This window comes from Heloderma suspectum, chromosome 16 (genome assembly GCF_057233095.1).
Source record: "Heloderma suspectum isolate Gila_16-S chromosome 16, 16-S_ref, whole genome shotgun sequence".
Classification (NCBI taxonomy): Eukaryota; Metazoa; Chordata; class Lepidosauria; order Squamata; family Helodermatidae; genus Heloderma; species Heloderma suspectum.
The window spans coordinates 1,198,152-1,213,979 of record NC_139473.1 but is presented as its reverse complement, the minus strand read 5'-3'; the positions used below and the strand labels follow the sequence as shown (position 1 = coordinate 1,213,979).

General features: G+C 57.6%; 1 protein-coding gene across 2 annotated transcripts in view; it reads right to left on the bottom strand.

The window, feature by feature from the left end:
* The window catches only part of DPH1 (diphthamide biosynthesis 1), a 35,013-nt gene extending 19,456 nt beyond the window's left edge, over window positions 1-15,557 (bottom strand). Inside the window, exons 1-4 of one of the 2 annotated variants that reach the window (XM_084822917.1) lie at window positions 14,268-15,557; window positions 11,587-11,739; window positions 10,262-10,325; window positions 2,073-2,194 (exon numbers count right to left, since the gene is read on the bottom strand). In XM_084822917.1, the coding sequence (XP_084679043.1) occupies window positions 2,073-2,194; window positions 10,262-10,314 (175 nt within the window). In that variant the 5' untranslated portion in view covers window positions 10,315-10,325; window positions 11,587-11,739; window positions 14,268-15,557. The remainder of the gene's footprint in view (window positions 1-2,072; window positions 2,195-10,261; window positions 10,326-11,586; window positions 11,740-14,267) is intronic. The other variant, XM_084822916.1, reaches the window with a different exon arrangement.
* Between the last annotated feature and the right edge of the window lie 271 nt (window positions 15,558-15,828).

Here is a 15,828-nt window from a genome sequence, read left to right as displayed (position 1 = left end):
CCGAGAGTGGCTCACCCTCCACATCCGGGCTGGGTTTTGGCATGGGGGGGGGCTCGGACTTTGCCGGCCTTTCTGTTCCGCCTAACCAAGGGGATAAGGGGGAAGCTGGGCCCTGCTGGCTGACAGCAAACCAGGCTGCTCTGTGTGTAAAGCCACCCAGGAATTATTTATGAAAAACATTGCTGCAGCACCTGGCAGCCCTCAAAGTGATGCCTCGCTTGCGTGGTGAGCATCTGCTGGATGAGGGGAGGGTGCCGTTAAGAGAGCTGGGGGTGAGTGCACAAAGGGCACTGAGGAACAGCGCTTTCAACTGTTTTGCTGGGGAGCAAATCCGCCCCCGCCCGGTGGACCAAGAACACTGAAATTCTCAGAATGCTAAACGCGTGCCCAGCTGTTGTTGCGCTCATAGCACACCCAGCTCCGGTGGATGCCAGAGCGCTCCTAGGAAAGAAAAGCGTCATTTCCCAGCCTGGTGCCTTCCAGGCGCATTGGAACACAATGGGGGTTGGACTCGATGGCCTTGTAGGCCCCTTCCAACCCTACTATTCTATGATTCTATGAACTCCCAGCAATACCCACTCTCTCCACACAGGCACAATTGTATTCCCTTCTATCCTGCCTCCTGGCGCCTGGGCTTGCGACCTTGCCTCGTAGGGGAGTTGCTCCAGCCCCTTGATCATTTCAGTTGCCCTTTTCTGCGCCCTTTCCAGCTCTGCAATGCCCTTTTTGAGGTGTGCTGAGCAGAACTGTCCACAGTTTTCTAACTGTGGCCTCACCGCAGATCTGTATGAGGGCAGGACAATCTTGGCAGTTTTATTCTCAATCCCTTTCCTAATTATGCCTAACATGGAGTTTGCCTTTTTTACAGCGGCCGCACACTGGGCCGACATCTTCATCGAGCTGTCCACCACAGCCCCAAGATCTCTTTCCTGGTCGGTCACCGCTAACTCAGGTCCCATCAGGCTATACTTGAAGTTGGGATTTTGTGCCCCAAAGTGCATCCCTTTACACTTGCTTGCACTGAACCACGTTTGCCATTTGGGTGTCCGTTCTCTCTGTTTGGAGAGATCCTTTTGGAGCTCCTCACAATCCCTTTTTGCTTTAACCACCCTCAATAATTTGGCATCACCCACGAAGTCGCTGCACGGGGCCTGTTACCCGCTGAAATATTAACAGATGGAGCCGCTGGTGACCCTCAGCTCTTGCTTCTGCAGCTGCCGCCCTGCTCAGACTCCCCTGTCCCCTCCGGGCTGAGCTGCAGCCCCCACAGTAGCTGTGGAGGGAATGGATTGTGCCAGCAAAAATATATTGTTCCCTCTTGTGATGCAAAGTGTTTGGGACTGGTTTGATCTTGAATGGGCCAGTCAGACCCATTCGCTTTAAAAAAAGGCCTGCTCCTGGTGGAGAGGAAAACTGCTAGAGCCGGTTTGTGGACATAGAGCCACGCAGCTGCCTCCATTTTGGACTCTCCTCCTGGGGGGAGTGGCTGGGGCGGCCGCCACGAGGAGTGCCCGTGCTGAAACTGACCACATCACTGATCACCAACCAGAGGCACGTGGGTAGCAGGGCCCCCGAGCACACCTGAAAAGGAGCAGAGGGGCAGGTGAAGCGTGTGCTCTTGGCCGCCTTTCCGGGGCTTCCCAGGCCTGCACATTCGGCAGCCACTGAACCTGGTGAGGCGGGGTCTGCAAACTGAGAGGACCCTCACGCTGCCTTGCTCTGTGCAAAGCAAGAATGGTCATGGCGCTGTCGGACTCTCTGCCCAACTCAGGGCCCCTGCAAGCACCTGCACACCACCCTTTGGGGCCGGGGCACCCTCCTGCCCCAGCTGAAGAGACCTCCGATGGAGCCAAAGCGCAGCCACATGCCTGCAGAGAAGTGCTGGCCGCCCTCTCGGATCTGGGGCTGGGATTTGTGGCACACGCGCCAAAGCGGCTGGGCCGCTGCTGGGGCAAAGCTGCGTGAGGGGACCTGCGTGGACACCAGGACTGGCTTCCGGGGGAGTGTGGGGAGAGGAGGAGAGGCGCTGGGGCCAACCCTCAGGCAAGGGCGAGCTGGGGCAACACACTCACTCAGGCAGCTGTGGCCGTAGTGGACCAGGAAGTCGGCTCCGAGGGCCCGGGCGGTGAAGTCGTCCACGCAGCAGGCCCCATAGGTCACGTCGCCCATCACAACGGCCTCCGCATCCGTGAACCTGCCGGAGAGGAGAGGGTGGGTGGGCGCGAAGCAAGCGGCACGCAGAACCCTAGAGCGGGTGAGGCCATTCAGCCCCTCGGGTCCAAGCCCCTGCTCAGTACAGGAAGCCATTTTAAAGCATCTCCAACAGATGGCGGCCCAGTCTCCGCCGGAAGACCTCCAGCGACGGATGTCACCATCTCCCCAGGAAATGGGTTCCATTGTCTGACTGTTAAGAAGTTTTTCCTGATGCTCAACCAATATCAGGAACGAGGTACTTGGAAAGTGCTACCATGACCTCTGTCAGTCTTCTCTTTTCCAGGCTAAGCATACCCAGTTCCTTCCATCTTTCCTCATAGGGCCAAGTTTCTAGTCCCCCCATCATCTTTTCTGCCCTTCTCTGAACTCATTCCAATTTGTCTGAATCCTTCTTGGAGTGTGGCGTCCAGAACTGGACATCATATCTGAGCAAGGACTGACCAGCACAAAGCGGAGTGGAACTATTACTTCCCGTGATTTTGAAACGACACTTCTATTGATGCAACCTAACATTGCATTTGCCTTTTCTGCAGCCATATCACACTGCGGGCTCATCTTCAGCTTGTGACTGACTACAACCCCAAGAGCCTTTTCACACATACTATTGCTAATCCAGGTATCCCCCATCTTAAACACGGCCAGCTTGAGCTCAGGAAAGAGACCACCACTCTGCCCTGCTTGCAGCATCGATCATGGCCGTGGCAGCACAAACACCAACACGGCTCAGCAGATGCACCACAGGACCTGACAGTGGATACACCATCGGAGAGCCCAGGTTCCAGGCTCTCCTCTGCCACAGACTCACTGTAAGGCCCTCAAGCAAGTTATCCTCTCTTGGCCTCAGTTTCCTAGACAGACAATGGGAGCAACCCCTTGTCCTACCTCACCCGGCTTTTGGAAAGGAAAGCCAAGCGCTACAGAAATTAGGAGGAGGCAGCGCATCAGCAACACTCTGGAGGTTGTGGGCCATAGGGAGGACCACCCCCAGGAGGGGAGAGAAGCCTCACACACACACACACACACACATGCAGGAGGACTCGCTGGGGGAGCAACCCAGGCTGCGCCCTCGGCTTTTGTTGGAGCACCAGCTACTCTGGAGATGTCAACACGATTAAAGCGGCATGTGCTAATCCACCTCTCCAATTGGGGAAAGTTGTTTGCAATGCACAGGATTAAGGCACTCATCAAAATACGTGGCCGGCTTCCCAATGCACCGCGCCAGAAGCCAGCCCGAGGGACAGGAGGAGGCAGCCAGCCTCAGAGCAGAGGGAGGCGGGCATGGAGACATCCCCCCACCAGCCCCATCCCACCCGACAAACACAGGAGGCAGCCAGAAAACAGAGCCCTCTTCTTGGCTGAGACATATGGTGGTGGTGGGGGGGATGAATAGGGCTGGAAGATCCCTCCTCACCTCTGTTGATGGAATGGGGAGGGGGAGAGAATTCAGCTGAAATGCAGGAGGGAAAAGGTTTTACTCCACTGACCAGTCTTTATTTATTATTTTTATTATTACATTTACATTCCAGCTTTTTCTCCTCTTGGAAGGAGCCCAAGGCGGCTCACATGATTCACTTCCTTGCCATGTTATCCTCACAACAACCCTGTGAGGTAGGCCAGGCTGAGAGTCAGGGACCGGCCCAAAGTCACCCAGGGAGCTTCACGGACGAGCGGGGACTAGAACCTGCATCTCCCAAGTCCCAGTCCAACGCTCTCACCACCACACCACCCTGGCTTTACGTCAGACTCAGCCGGTTGCCTGCCCATCTCAGGGGCTGATGCTCCACACTCCAGATGGCAAAGTTCCTGGCTCTTTCCCCAAAGTCCCGTGGCAGGAGGTGCTGAGGCGCCTCCCACTCTTCGTGACCCCCTCTGGCACCCGCCAAGGTGGCTGCCTGGGTGCTCTCCCGCACGGCGGCTGTCCCCGTTTCACAGAAAGGGGAATGAAGGCTGAGAGATCGTGCGACTTGCTGCCCGGGGCAACAGCAAAGGAGAGCCCCGAGCCCGGTCTCTCCAGAGGAAGGTTTTCAGAAAAGAAAAGTGCAGCCTTACTCCAAGGCAGGGAAAGGATCTGTATAACACTCCGCTCAGAAATCCGACTGGCTTTTCTCCCAGCCCTGCTAGCTGACATAATGCACATCCCACGGTTCTCTCCGTCCCTGTCTCAGAAATTTAACAGCAATCTACAGAACCAGCACAGGCGTTGGGCACCAGTTCCCGGGGAGGCTCTCCTGGGCAGGCTGTGGGTGTGGGAGCAGCAGCAGCAGCTCCCCTTTGCTCCAAAAGAGCCTGCCAGGAGGACATCCCGGGGGCTTATCTCTTTGCCTTCAGGCAGAGATACAAGAACCAAAGTACCAAAGCAGACTCAAGAGCTGGCCCTGTGCTCATTTTGCCTAACAAGGAGTTCTGTGTGACATCATTGAACTACCGGTTGAACCCACAAGAGAGAGAGACGGAGAGAGATCATTTCCACGATTAACCAGTATATATGGAGATGCCTCATAAACTGCCTGTAATTTTCTTCCTCTTCCCCCCCATCCCTTTTTCCTTGTGGTTGTGTCTTCTTTGATTGCAAGCATGTGGGCAGGGGACTGTCTTGTTTTCTTCACTGCATGTTAAGCCACCCTGAAAGCCCTTTTGGCTGAGGAGCGGGATAAAAATACTTTAAAGAAAGGAAGGGTGCTGCGATGCTAAGGTGGCGAAGGTTTTGTTTCGGTGCTGGAACTGGAGCTCGAACTGCTGGGGGTCTTGCTCAGACTGCGCTTCTCTCCTTGGGAGGCCCCCATCTCCTCCACCCAGCACAAAAGACGGCTGCCATCAAGAGCAAAGAGATGACCTCCAGGGAAACCGACAGACATTGGCCCAGCCACAGAAGAGGGTTCAGAGACCATCGCAGGCACGGGGACACCGCGGCTGCCACCCCTGCCCGCAGCGGGGTCTCTGCACAGTTCAGCTTCACTGGTTCCTCTCCCGTCAAATGTCACATGATAAACAGATCATTAAGTCTGATTGGAAAGGGCCAGAGGGCACCTTACCACGAACAGCCTACCCATCCAGGGCTTCAGGGAGGCAAGCAAAAGAAGCAGCGGGGTGGGGGGGAGAGGAAGTGTGTTTGCATGCAGAAATATGTGGGGGGTTGCTTCCCTCTCTCATATCCCATCTCCTCAGCATCCCAGGGACGCAAGCACTGGAATTAGCCTTGGAGAGAAGCAAAAAGAAGTTCAAATACTCAAAGCAAGCACACCAGACTGGGTGCAAATGCTCCACAATTTGGGAGTGGTGGGGAGGGATAAGGACAGAAGCCTGAGTAGAGGTGGCGGGGCGGCATCATTCTGTTCCAAGGAATAGAATTTAGCTGGCAGCTGATCCAATTGGGGGCAATTTCCAAACTGCCAGGAAACAGGGCTTTCCAGGAAGGATTTCAGGGGAGGGGGGATATCCCCATAAAACCCAGCTAGGCCTTGTCAGGGCTCAGCTCCCTCCCCACTCTGGAACTTTGCCCCACACCCCCAGAACAATGGAAGCTACCAATAGAAGAGAGCCCTCTGAGCATGTGCAAAGTTCACTAGAGAATCCCTTCTAAGATTAAGAGATGGGAGAGGAAGAGTTCCCTCAAAGGGTCAAAGGACACACCTAAATCTCAGGGCCTCGTTGTTTGTAAGATGCTACAGTCAGAACAAGAGGAAATCAGAGAATGAGCAAAACAGAATCATTTGTCCTACAGCAAAAAGGCGCGTTCTCCCCATCTGCGATTCCTGGCAGAAAACCCTGGAAGCCAAGCCCGGGAGAGGAATCCAGGACCCGTGAGAATATGCCCTCCCTCTGGGGGCGGGGGGCTGCTTTTAAAGCAGCAAGTTGCTACTCCTGCAGGCTGCAAGGAATCGTTTGGAACTGAAGGAGGCCGAGCAGGATTTCGGGGGGGGGGGGGGGGACACACAGGGCCAATACTGCCATGCCTTCCCTTGATAAATCATGCAAAAACCCAAAGTGTCTGCAAACATTGCGCTCAATTTGCATAATTCATACAGGCCACAGAGTTCAGCTTCCTGAGGCAGAACATTCGGGCGGCTGGATTGGGTGCCGAATCTCTCCTGTTGTTAGAGCAGGCCTACTGTGCCCGCCCCCTGCTGTTTCCGATTTGTGACCTCCCCCTGGGTGGAAGTTGACAATGTGCCCCCTCTGCCTTTCTCCAGCTTCCCTTTACCGGCCCCACAAGTCATTTCCGGTGAAAAGGAGGGTCACCCCCCCTCCGCTTTAGTCCTAAACCTGCCACTTGCACTCAGGAGAGCCCCCATGGACCAAAGCAGTTTAGTGGGGGGCAGGGGGAATCCTTCAAGCCAGGCTGCTGATGTTCCCAAAGTCATACAGCTGACCGTGGTTGGAAACAATATGCTAGGCCAAAAAGATCTTTTTCGGGCTGGGAGAAAGTCCAATCCAGCCAAGGATTCAGCACATTTTTCAAGTTGCCCCAAACATGTAGGGGAAAGAGATGGGGGAGGCACTACAACGGTCTTCCTGTTCTTCCTCCTCCTCTGCCAGCCCCCCCACCCCACCCCCCCGCAGCTTAGCAGCAGCCACGCAACGCTCTGCCTACGCAGGATCCATTAGTGTGGCGGGGGGGCTGCACCCACTAGAACAGCGAGCTTGCAATTTCCTGCTAAGGGCTCCGGGGGACACACCTCCCACCCGGTGCCCCCGCAGCTGGGCTATTTGTGGCAAAGAGGCGCAGGGAGCCGGGGGGAGCAGCCGGGAACAAATCCTGTGCAAAATGCACCCTAGCCACACTCTGCAATTCACCTTGGCCTAGAACAGCCTTCCCCAACCCAGCACCCTCAAGATGCACTGGAGTGCACAGACCATCATCCCCAGCTGGCAAGAGGCCTCAGATTGTCTCTTTCCTGCCAAGGCCTCGGCTGCCCTTCTGGAAAAGCAGCCCAGCAAGGAAGGGGCTCAGAGACCCCAGCCAGACCAGCTCCACCCTATTGGCAAGGAAGACTCTTCAACACTTGCGGGAGTGACAGGGCAACGGGAACGAGCCCAGCTGACCCCATGCAGTAGGGAAAAGGGGCCCCCCCGCACGCTCGCAGGCCTCACCGAGGCCTGCCTTGGCACGCGGCGCAAGGCGCGAGATGTGCGTCAGTGGCGCGTTTGATCTTCGTTATCTCCCTGTCCTGGTTCGGGGGGGGGGGGCTTTAAAGCATCTGCCAGCGCCACTTGTTTCATGCTCAGCTTCTCGGCCAGGCGGCGCAGCCCGATCCACAGAGGCCCCGCAGATGGGCCGCTCTTGAGTGTGACCCAGGAGAAGGGGGGCGGGAGGGCCATGCATGCTTTAACAAAGCAGCCAACCGCATTAGAATTCCGCAACCCGCTGAGCTGTATTCCGCGGCCCACGTAAGCCAGCCTCCCCCAGAATGGCTGGCATGAACCGCGCAAGGCACACCACAATGGGCTGGAGGACTTCTTCAAGCAAAGGGCTGGATGCGCCCGATCTCCTCTGATGTCCGAAGCTAAGCAGGGCCAGCCCTGGTTAGCACTCAGATGGGAGACCGCCTGGGAATCAGGGTTCCTGCACTGAGCAGGGGGTTGGACTCGATGGTCTTGGAGGCCCCTTCCAGCCCTATGGTTCTATGATTCTAACACATGCCCAGCTCCCCCCTCAAGGAGGTGGCTGCGGAATAAGCAAGGATCTGAGCAGGCCCAGCCACGTCCCCCCACCCCACTCCCACCTCACTTATGGCCTGCTAAATATTTCATCCACAGGCGTCTCTAGAAGGGAGATTTAATACTGAACACAGGAGCGCTGCAACTCCCTGGGAGAAGATGAGGGAAAACGGGGGTGTTGTGTTGGGGGGATGCAGTTTAGAAGGCCGCCCGGGTCCCCACAGCGCCTCCGTAAGACCCTCCTCTGCATGGTAATAGCCGCTGGGGCTGCAGGAAGCCGCCTGGCTGCACCGTCCTCCGGCAGAACACAACAGCAGCTGCAGCTGGGGAGGAAGTGAGCCCCGGCCCTCCCCTCGCCCCACAGCTAGGGGGACCCAGAGGCCCCAGGGACAGATTTGGACCCACACACCACATCCAGAAATGCTTTCAAAGCCTGGACAGAGGTGGGGGGTGGCGGAGGAGGTCTGTTGCTGCTTTGTGTTCAAAGGGGGGGGGGAACACACGCCCAACGTAAAAGAAGCTGCCCCCTTTGCAATGCCCCAATCGACAGCAAGCCTGGCCATCACTTTTGGGGGCTGTGAGAAAAGCACACAAGTGTAAGGGGGTGCCCCCCTCCCCCCAGCCCTCCCTGCCAGGAGAGAAGGACGGATGCTGAGTCTACACAGGGGAAAGGCCCGGAGAAGTTAAGATGGGGAGAAGCCAGTGCAGCAAAATTTATTTCCAGTTCCCCACTACCCTGCAAATGTAGAACTGATTAAGGAAATGGTTGGGGGAAGAAACCCCTGTCGTTTTGCATCCCCTGAGTTGTGGGGGCGATCTGGGACTTCCTGGGTGACATGTGACCATCAGAGTTGGCGCAGATCTGGCAGGAAGTGGATCCGGCAGGCAGCCACAGCGAATGACCTCTGCCAGGCTTCTTCAAGCTGGACCCCTCCAGATGGGTTGGACTATAGCTCCCAGCATCCTCCAGCCAGCATGCTGGGATCTGTAGTCCAACACCTGGAAGGCACCAGCTTGGGGAAGGCTGACCTATGCCACACAGAATCCTGCAGGGTGATGGTCTGGCTTGCTCACTTGGTTGGACAAGCGTGATGCTGAGACCCCAGCGCCAGAGAGATGGGGCAGCCCTTGAGTTTAGCCACTGCCTCCTAAGACCTCTCCTCTAAAATGATGGGAAGCCGGGGCCAGACAGCACCTCATTTCTGCCCTGCATGCCGAAACCCAGAGTTGGCCAGCCCGGAGATGTCGTGGGCCAGCAGGGCCAGCAAGGCTGGACTCCCCATTTCTGACCATGGCACAAAGCTGGCCAGGCCGCCCCACCCCGCATCCTCCTCCTCCTCTTGCCATCTCAGCAGAGAGAGGCCAGTGTGGGGAGTTGCCGAGAGCCCCAGCAGCCCCGGAGGGAAGTCGAGCTCCAGGTTTCATTCGGATGAAAGGATCGCCGTAATCAGGCTGCCTTTGAAGTCGGAAACATGAAAGCGGCCCCCTGCTGGGCGGGAGGACAGCAGGGGGCTGCAGAGGGGCTCTTGCACAAGACGGGCAGTGGAGGAGCCCCCCAAGGCCCCCCATGGCATAAGTCCCGGGCTCTGGGCTCCACTACTCCCCCTGCTCACCCTTGGTCTTTCTGCCCAATGCCAAGAAAGCATATCTGGACGCAGAGCTACGTCCACAGGACGGCGCCCTCGTGGGCCAGCCCCACCCCGTCCTCCCCCCAGCAGCCCTGCCACAGGCTCACGCCAGGCACACCCGTCTTTGCACAGCCTCCCTGCCAGGGCCTCTGGCTCTCTTGGGCTGCAACGCCTATTGTTCCCAGCCAGCATGGCCAATGAGGCCCCCGACGCGCTGGACTGCAGCTCCCAGCAGCCTGCCTCAGCGTGCTGGTGCCCTTCTTCTTAAGCCCCTGGCCTTTCTGTCCCCAGAGGCGGCTTGCAGTCGCAACAGGGAAGGGCTGAAACGGCGAGCAGGCACACAGAATATCCGCCAGCCGGGAAGGGCGGTGCTTGGCAGGGAGACATGCGGCGGCACAGGCTCCTGGCGGCCCAGGGGCTGCTCTGGGCAGAGGGCACGAACAGGGAGGGGGCACGCAGGGCTTTGCTCAGCCCAGAAAGGCGCCAAAGGCCACACGTGGCCTATGGGCCTTGGAGGGGGCCGCCCTCATGTCCCCTCGCCCGGGGATCGGGGCATGCTCCCCACCCCCAGGCGTGGGCCACCGAGGCACCTTCTGCCTCCGCTCACGAGGCCTCGCAAAGGGCAGCACGATAAACCAGCAACGCTGCAAGGAGCCAGAGATGTGCCCAGGCTGCACACGCAGAGGAGCCCTGTCGAAAGGCGGCCCTCCCCTGGCACCCCCACCCCCACTCCGATCTGCCCATCACCCGTTGCTACTCACCCCTCGATGATGTCCGCCAGGGTGCACGCAAACATGAGGAGGCCTTCCGGCATCTGCAGCGCCACTGAGGGAGAAAGCAGGGGGCCCACGTGAAGGCAGCAGACCCTGGCTTGTGCAGAGGCCCCCCCTACACACACCCAGGATCCCAGGGAGAAGGCCAGGCCCCCACCTCCAGGTCCTGAGCTGGGCTGGTCGAGCCGTGGAACCCCGTGCCACCCTACAGTCCACCCGGCCCAGAGTCCTGCCTGGAACCCTGGAGAGGCTCTGCCGGTCGGTGCCTTCACACCCCTGGGGCTGCCCTGAGGTCTTGGACCACAACTCCCAGCATTCCTGACCATCAGCCATGCTGGCTGGGGCTGATGGGAGCTGAAGCCCAACACCTGGAGGGCACCAGGTTGGAGAAGGCGGCTGGAGCAAGACTGGGCTAAATTGGCCATGGGTGGGACTCGGGATAAGGCAGCTTGCGAGGGCCCTAAGCCCTCTGACCTCAGAAACAGCCCAGCGGCGTCCTCTGAGGTACCTGCGGGCAGAGGTGGGCCGCCCCTCACCTCTGGCAGCTAAGCTTCCTTTCACGGGCAGAGCAGCACAGGGTCTGGGCAAACTGTGCTTTCTCTGGAGGGAAGCGTTGATTGCACGGTGCATTCAAGTGTCAGAGCAGTGCGGTGTCAACCGTTTTTAGAAATGAGACCGAGATGTCTGCTGCAGAAGCAGATCCAAGCTGCGGCCCTTCTGGGACCTCTCAGGGCACGGGCAGCTGGCCTTCAGAGGCCCCAGGGAAGCCGTGGCCCTCTGACCTCCCTGCTTCCCTCTACTGCCCAGCACAGCCGCTGGCAGCCCTGGCATGGATCCCAGGCCCGTCCTCTCCAGCTGACACATCCGCCAAACCCGGCCTCGTCCGATCCTGTTGCTGTCCTGACAGCAAGGCGGCTTATTGGGCTGATGTGCCACTTGCTCAGGCCATGGCTTTGCGGCCGGCCCACCTTGGCACGGATGGCGCCAGTCGACTGCAACGCGAGACCCCCTGGGTGCCACAGAGAGCCACACGCAGGGCCCCCGCCCACTCCCTCTGGATCCCCCGCCCCCACCGCAAAAGGGGAAGCGGGTCGGATTCAGCGGCGGCACAACACGTCCGCGCTCCCCTTCCAAACAGCGGCCCTTTCCTCCCACAAGACAACAGCAGGGGCTTCAAGCACAGCTCCCCCACGGCCCAAGCAAACTGGAAGTCTCCGCTCGGCCACATAAGGAGGGTCCCCTGGATCAAAGACACACACCCCCAGCCCGCAAACACGCAGACGCCCCCGGCATCTGACAGCCAGGATGCTCACCCCGTTTCGCCTGCGCCTGTCGAATCCGCCACACCGTCTTGTAGACCTCAAAGTTGTAGTTGCGGGGGAGGGATCCCACAGCCGCCTGGAGCTCCGGGTCAGACAGGATCTCTTGGGGGATCTGGTGAGCCACTCGGCGGGGTGGGCGGCCAGCTGCGAGAGGGGGGCAGCAACAGAAACAGCCAGGTGATGGCAGTGCCTGGACAGGTCAAGCCCAGCTGGAAACACTAAGCGCCTCCCATCATCCCCAATCTCCCTCTCTGAAAACTGCCTGTGATGACCCGGGAGCAAAGACAAGGCACTCTGCAGATGCTCAGAGATTCCTTCCTCATGGTTAGTACGACTTCGTTATGTTCCAAGGCTGCAAAGAAAGTCCCAGAGTGGCCCTGCTGGGTCACCCAGCGGTTCATCCATTTGTCCGGCATTCTCCTTCCCACCCTGCCCAGCTGGGTGTCCCTCCAGGAAGTCCCCCAGGAATTCATTCCATTTATTACAATTCTGTACTGCCTCATCGCCAAAGCTCTCTGGGTAGTTCCCATAAATTAAAAACCATTAAAATACATTATACAAAGTACAAAAAATTTTTACGTCAAGGCACAGAAACAGATAGCGCCCACGAAAGATGACGTATACGTTTTAGACATATCTCTAAAAACAATTTTTTAAACAATCAGCCGAACTCAATCCAGGACTTGATTAAAAACTGCCAAATGCTGCCAGATGCCTGAGAGGGCAGTTTTAATCTGGCGCCAAAAAGATGGCTGTGCTGACATCAGGCAGGCTTTGTAGGGAGATCATTCGATTCGGGGGCCACCACCGAGAAGGCCCTCTCCCTTGTCACCACCCTCCGAGCCTCCCTTGGAGGAGACGCCCAGAGGAAGGCCTTGGATGCTGAGCATAGCATATGGGTCGGTTCATGCCGGGAGAGGTGGTCCATCAAGTATTGTGGTCCCAAGCCACGTAAGGCTTTATAGATCAAAACCAGCACCTTGAATCGGGCTCAGAAACATACAGGCAGCCAGGCAGAAGCAGTGTTATATGTTCGCATTTTGCACAAGCTGCAGCTTTTGAACCATCCCTCCAGCTGTCATTCCCCAGCAAACGGCATTCAGGGCAGGGCAGACGTGTCAGTGTGGAGGTTCCAGACAGGCACTACTAGCCAGGGGCATTGATAGGCCTGGATCCTTTACTTTTATAATTGTACACCACTTTGGGTGTCTTGGAATAGCTATATAACACATACACACACACTGTCAAAAATACAACAGTAGCAGAAGTGTTCTTTTTTTTCTTTTCTTTAAAACTCGGCAATAGCAGCCGTCAAAGCCCTCTAGAACAGGGATGGGCAGAAGTTAGATCTCCAGATGTGTTGGACTTCATCTCCCAGAAGCTCCAGCCAGCATGGCCACTGGTCAGGAATACTAGGAGTTGGAAGTCCCAAACATCTGGAGATCTCATAAGAACATGAGAAGAGCCACGGTGGATCAGCCCAAGGGTCCATTCAGTCCAGCATACTGTTCACACGGTGGCCAACCAGATGCCCCAGTGGGAAGCCCACAACTAGGACATGAGTGCAACAGCACCCTCCCACCCATGTTCCCCAGCAACTGGCATACACAGGCATCCTGCCTCCGAGATTGGAGGTAGCGCATAGCCATCAGGACTAGTAGCCTTCTCCTCCAGGAGTTTGTCTAATCCCCTTTCAAAGCCATATCCCTTCTGCCCACCCCAGCTCAAGAAAACCCTTATGAGCCACAAAGAAGTCGCCCTTCAAAAGAAGGAAACTGCACCCCACCGATTCAAAGCCACATCCGTGTCTGCCCCACTGGCTGCTCCACCAAGGCCACCCTTATGGCTCTCACGGCTCTGCCACCAGCCCAGCGCCGAGAGCCAGCCTAGCCCATTCCACCTTTTGGAGAATCTGGATCAGGGCTGCTGGAAACAAGATCCAATGTGGGAACTGTAGGGGTCTGCTCTCCCCCCAGCAAGGCCCCTTTTCAGTCTTGATTTGGGGCTAGGGGAGGCAAAGGCGTTTTTATCCAGGCAGGCCTCCGGCATCTGAGCTGGTCTGTCACTGAAGGGTTTTTTTATAAAGTGGGTTGGGTGCTGCTCATTTCTTTTATTGTAGTATGTTTCATGGTGCTTTTAATTTACTTGTTAAGGCACAATTTGGGGATTTGTCTTTAATCTGGATTCTACTGTTAGCCATCTTGAGCGCCATTTGAGGGCAGAAAGGCGGGATACAAATCACTGACGGGGGAGGAGGGCTCTGCCACTCTTCACTCGAAAAGTATTCACAGCCATGAACTTCGCTCCTTCATCTCCATCACCCTTCGTCTCCACCATCCTCTACTGCAGTCTTCTCCAACCTGGTGCCCTCCAGATGTTTTGGACTACACCTCCCAGCACTCCTGAACATTGGCCATGCTGGCCGGGGCTGACGGGAGTTGAAGTGCAAAACATCTGGAGGGCTGCAGGTTGGGGAAAGTAGGGCTGTCGATCTCCTGCTGCTCCCTCAAAGGACCCCACACTTTCTCCCTTGCTGCCCAAACCCCCCTCCCAGAGCACCTCCAACATGACATGACATGCCATCTCTCTCTCTCCGCTCAAACCCTTCCTCAAGATCCCCCTTTCCTCTGAACCCTCTGGCACCACCCGTCCCCTATTGCCTGTAGCCATGCCTAGGTGCAAGCAATGCAACTGCCATGCGGTTGTTTCTTTCCCCTCTTCTTCCGTTATCTCCCTCAGGTCTATTTTTCAGACTGTGAGCCCCTCACGTGCAGAGGCCTGTCCTCCTGTATTGAAACAAATTATTCGTTACCTTACAAGTCACCTTTCCTCCAAGCCACACATGTGGTTCTCTCTCCCCCATCCCCATCTGATCCTCACGACCACCCTGCAAGGAAAGTTGGGCCGAAAGACAACAACTGGCCAAAGATCCCTCAGCAAGCTCCATGGCTGAGTCGGGATCTGAACCCAGGTCTCCCTGAACCTAGTTCGATGCCATAGCTGAGCCTCCCCACTCCTGGTGCCTCCAGATGTGTTGGACTACAACCCATGCTGGCTGAGGAAAATGGGGGTTGTAGTCCAACATTCAGAGGACACCCGGGTGAGTAGGTCTGGGTCCGCAACTTTCCAGAATGCAGCCCCTCCCCCCGCCTTTTTTCTTTGTACAGTGTTAATCCGCCCAATAACTAATGTTCTCTGGGCAGCAGGCAACCAGTAAAAAAAACTAAAATGACACTTTAAAACAGAGTTAAAAATATAAAATACAATACAAATATTCAAAAGGATAAAATACAATATAATGCAAGCCAATAAACAGCACAGGAATCGACAGAACAGCCATTAGAACCCGGAATGATCCTGCTTTCCGCCAAAAGAAGGCACTAGCAATAAAATCCAGATTAAAAACAAAATCTTAAAGCACAGCACACAAGCAAATACGGCAAAACACAATTACGAGCGACAACAGCAATAAGCAGCCCCGGCCAGTTCACAAGCCCAAGCCTTCCGCGGCTGACCAGCTCGTGCGCCGAGGGCCTGCCCGAGCACAGGCATCGCCGCCCGCCACTCCTGCGCGGAACGCTGGCAGCGGGGGGCCCGGCGCAGAAAGGGCCCTGCCCCCGCACGGCTAAGCCCGGCCCCTCCGCCCGGCCCCGGCGGAGCCCCGCAGGCATCAGGCCCCCCGCGCCCGGCCCGGCCCGGCCCCCTCCGCAGCGAGGCACCCTGCGCCCGCTCGGGCCTGGTCTGCTCTGCCTCCGCCCCGCGTGCGCTGCGGCCGGCGGGCCGGGGGCGAGCGCCCCAGGGCGCCCCGGCGGCGAGGCCCGCCCCGCGCGCCCCCGCCCCGCGCGCCCCGCCCGCCCCGTCACCTGGCGCCGGAGCGCGGCCCGCGCCGGCCCCTCCCGCAGCGGGCGCCGCCATGCCGCGCGGAGCCGGGCAGGCGAGAGCAAGCCGGGGCCGCGCGCGTCGGGCGGAGCGGGGCGGAGCGGGGCGGGGCTGCTCCCGCTGGCGGACCCGGCTCCCGCCAGCCCCAGCCGGCGTGGGGCTGGAGTCCGGCGCCCGCAGGGCCGCGGGTGGGTAGCGTGCTTGCTTGTGGTGTTCATATACCGCTGAATGCAAAGCCCCCGAGCAGTTCACACGCAGACGTTAAAATCACATTTAAGATGCAGTAGGGAAGTCGCGGCAGGAGACGCAATCCAGGCGCAATAAAAGGCGCAATCCAGGCGCAATAAAAGCGGC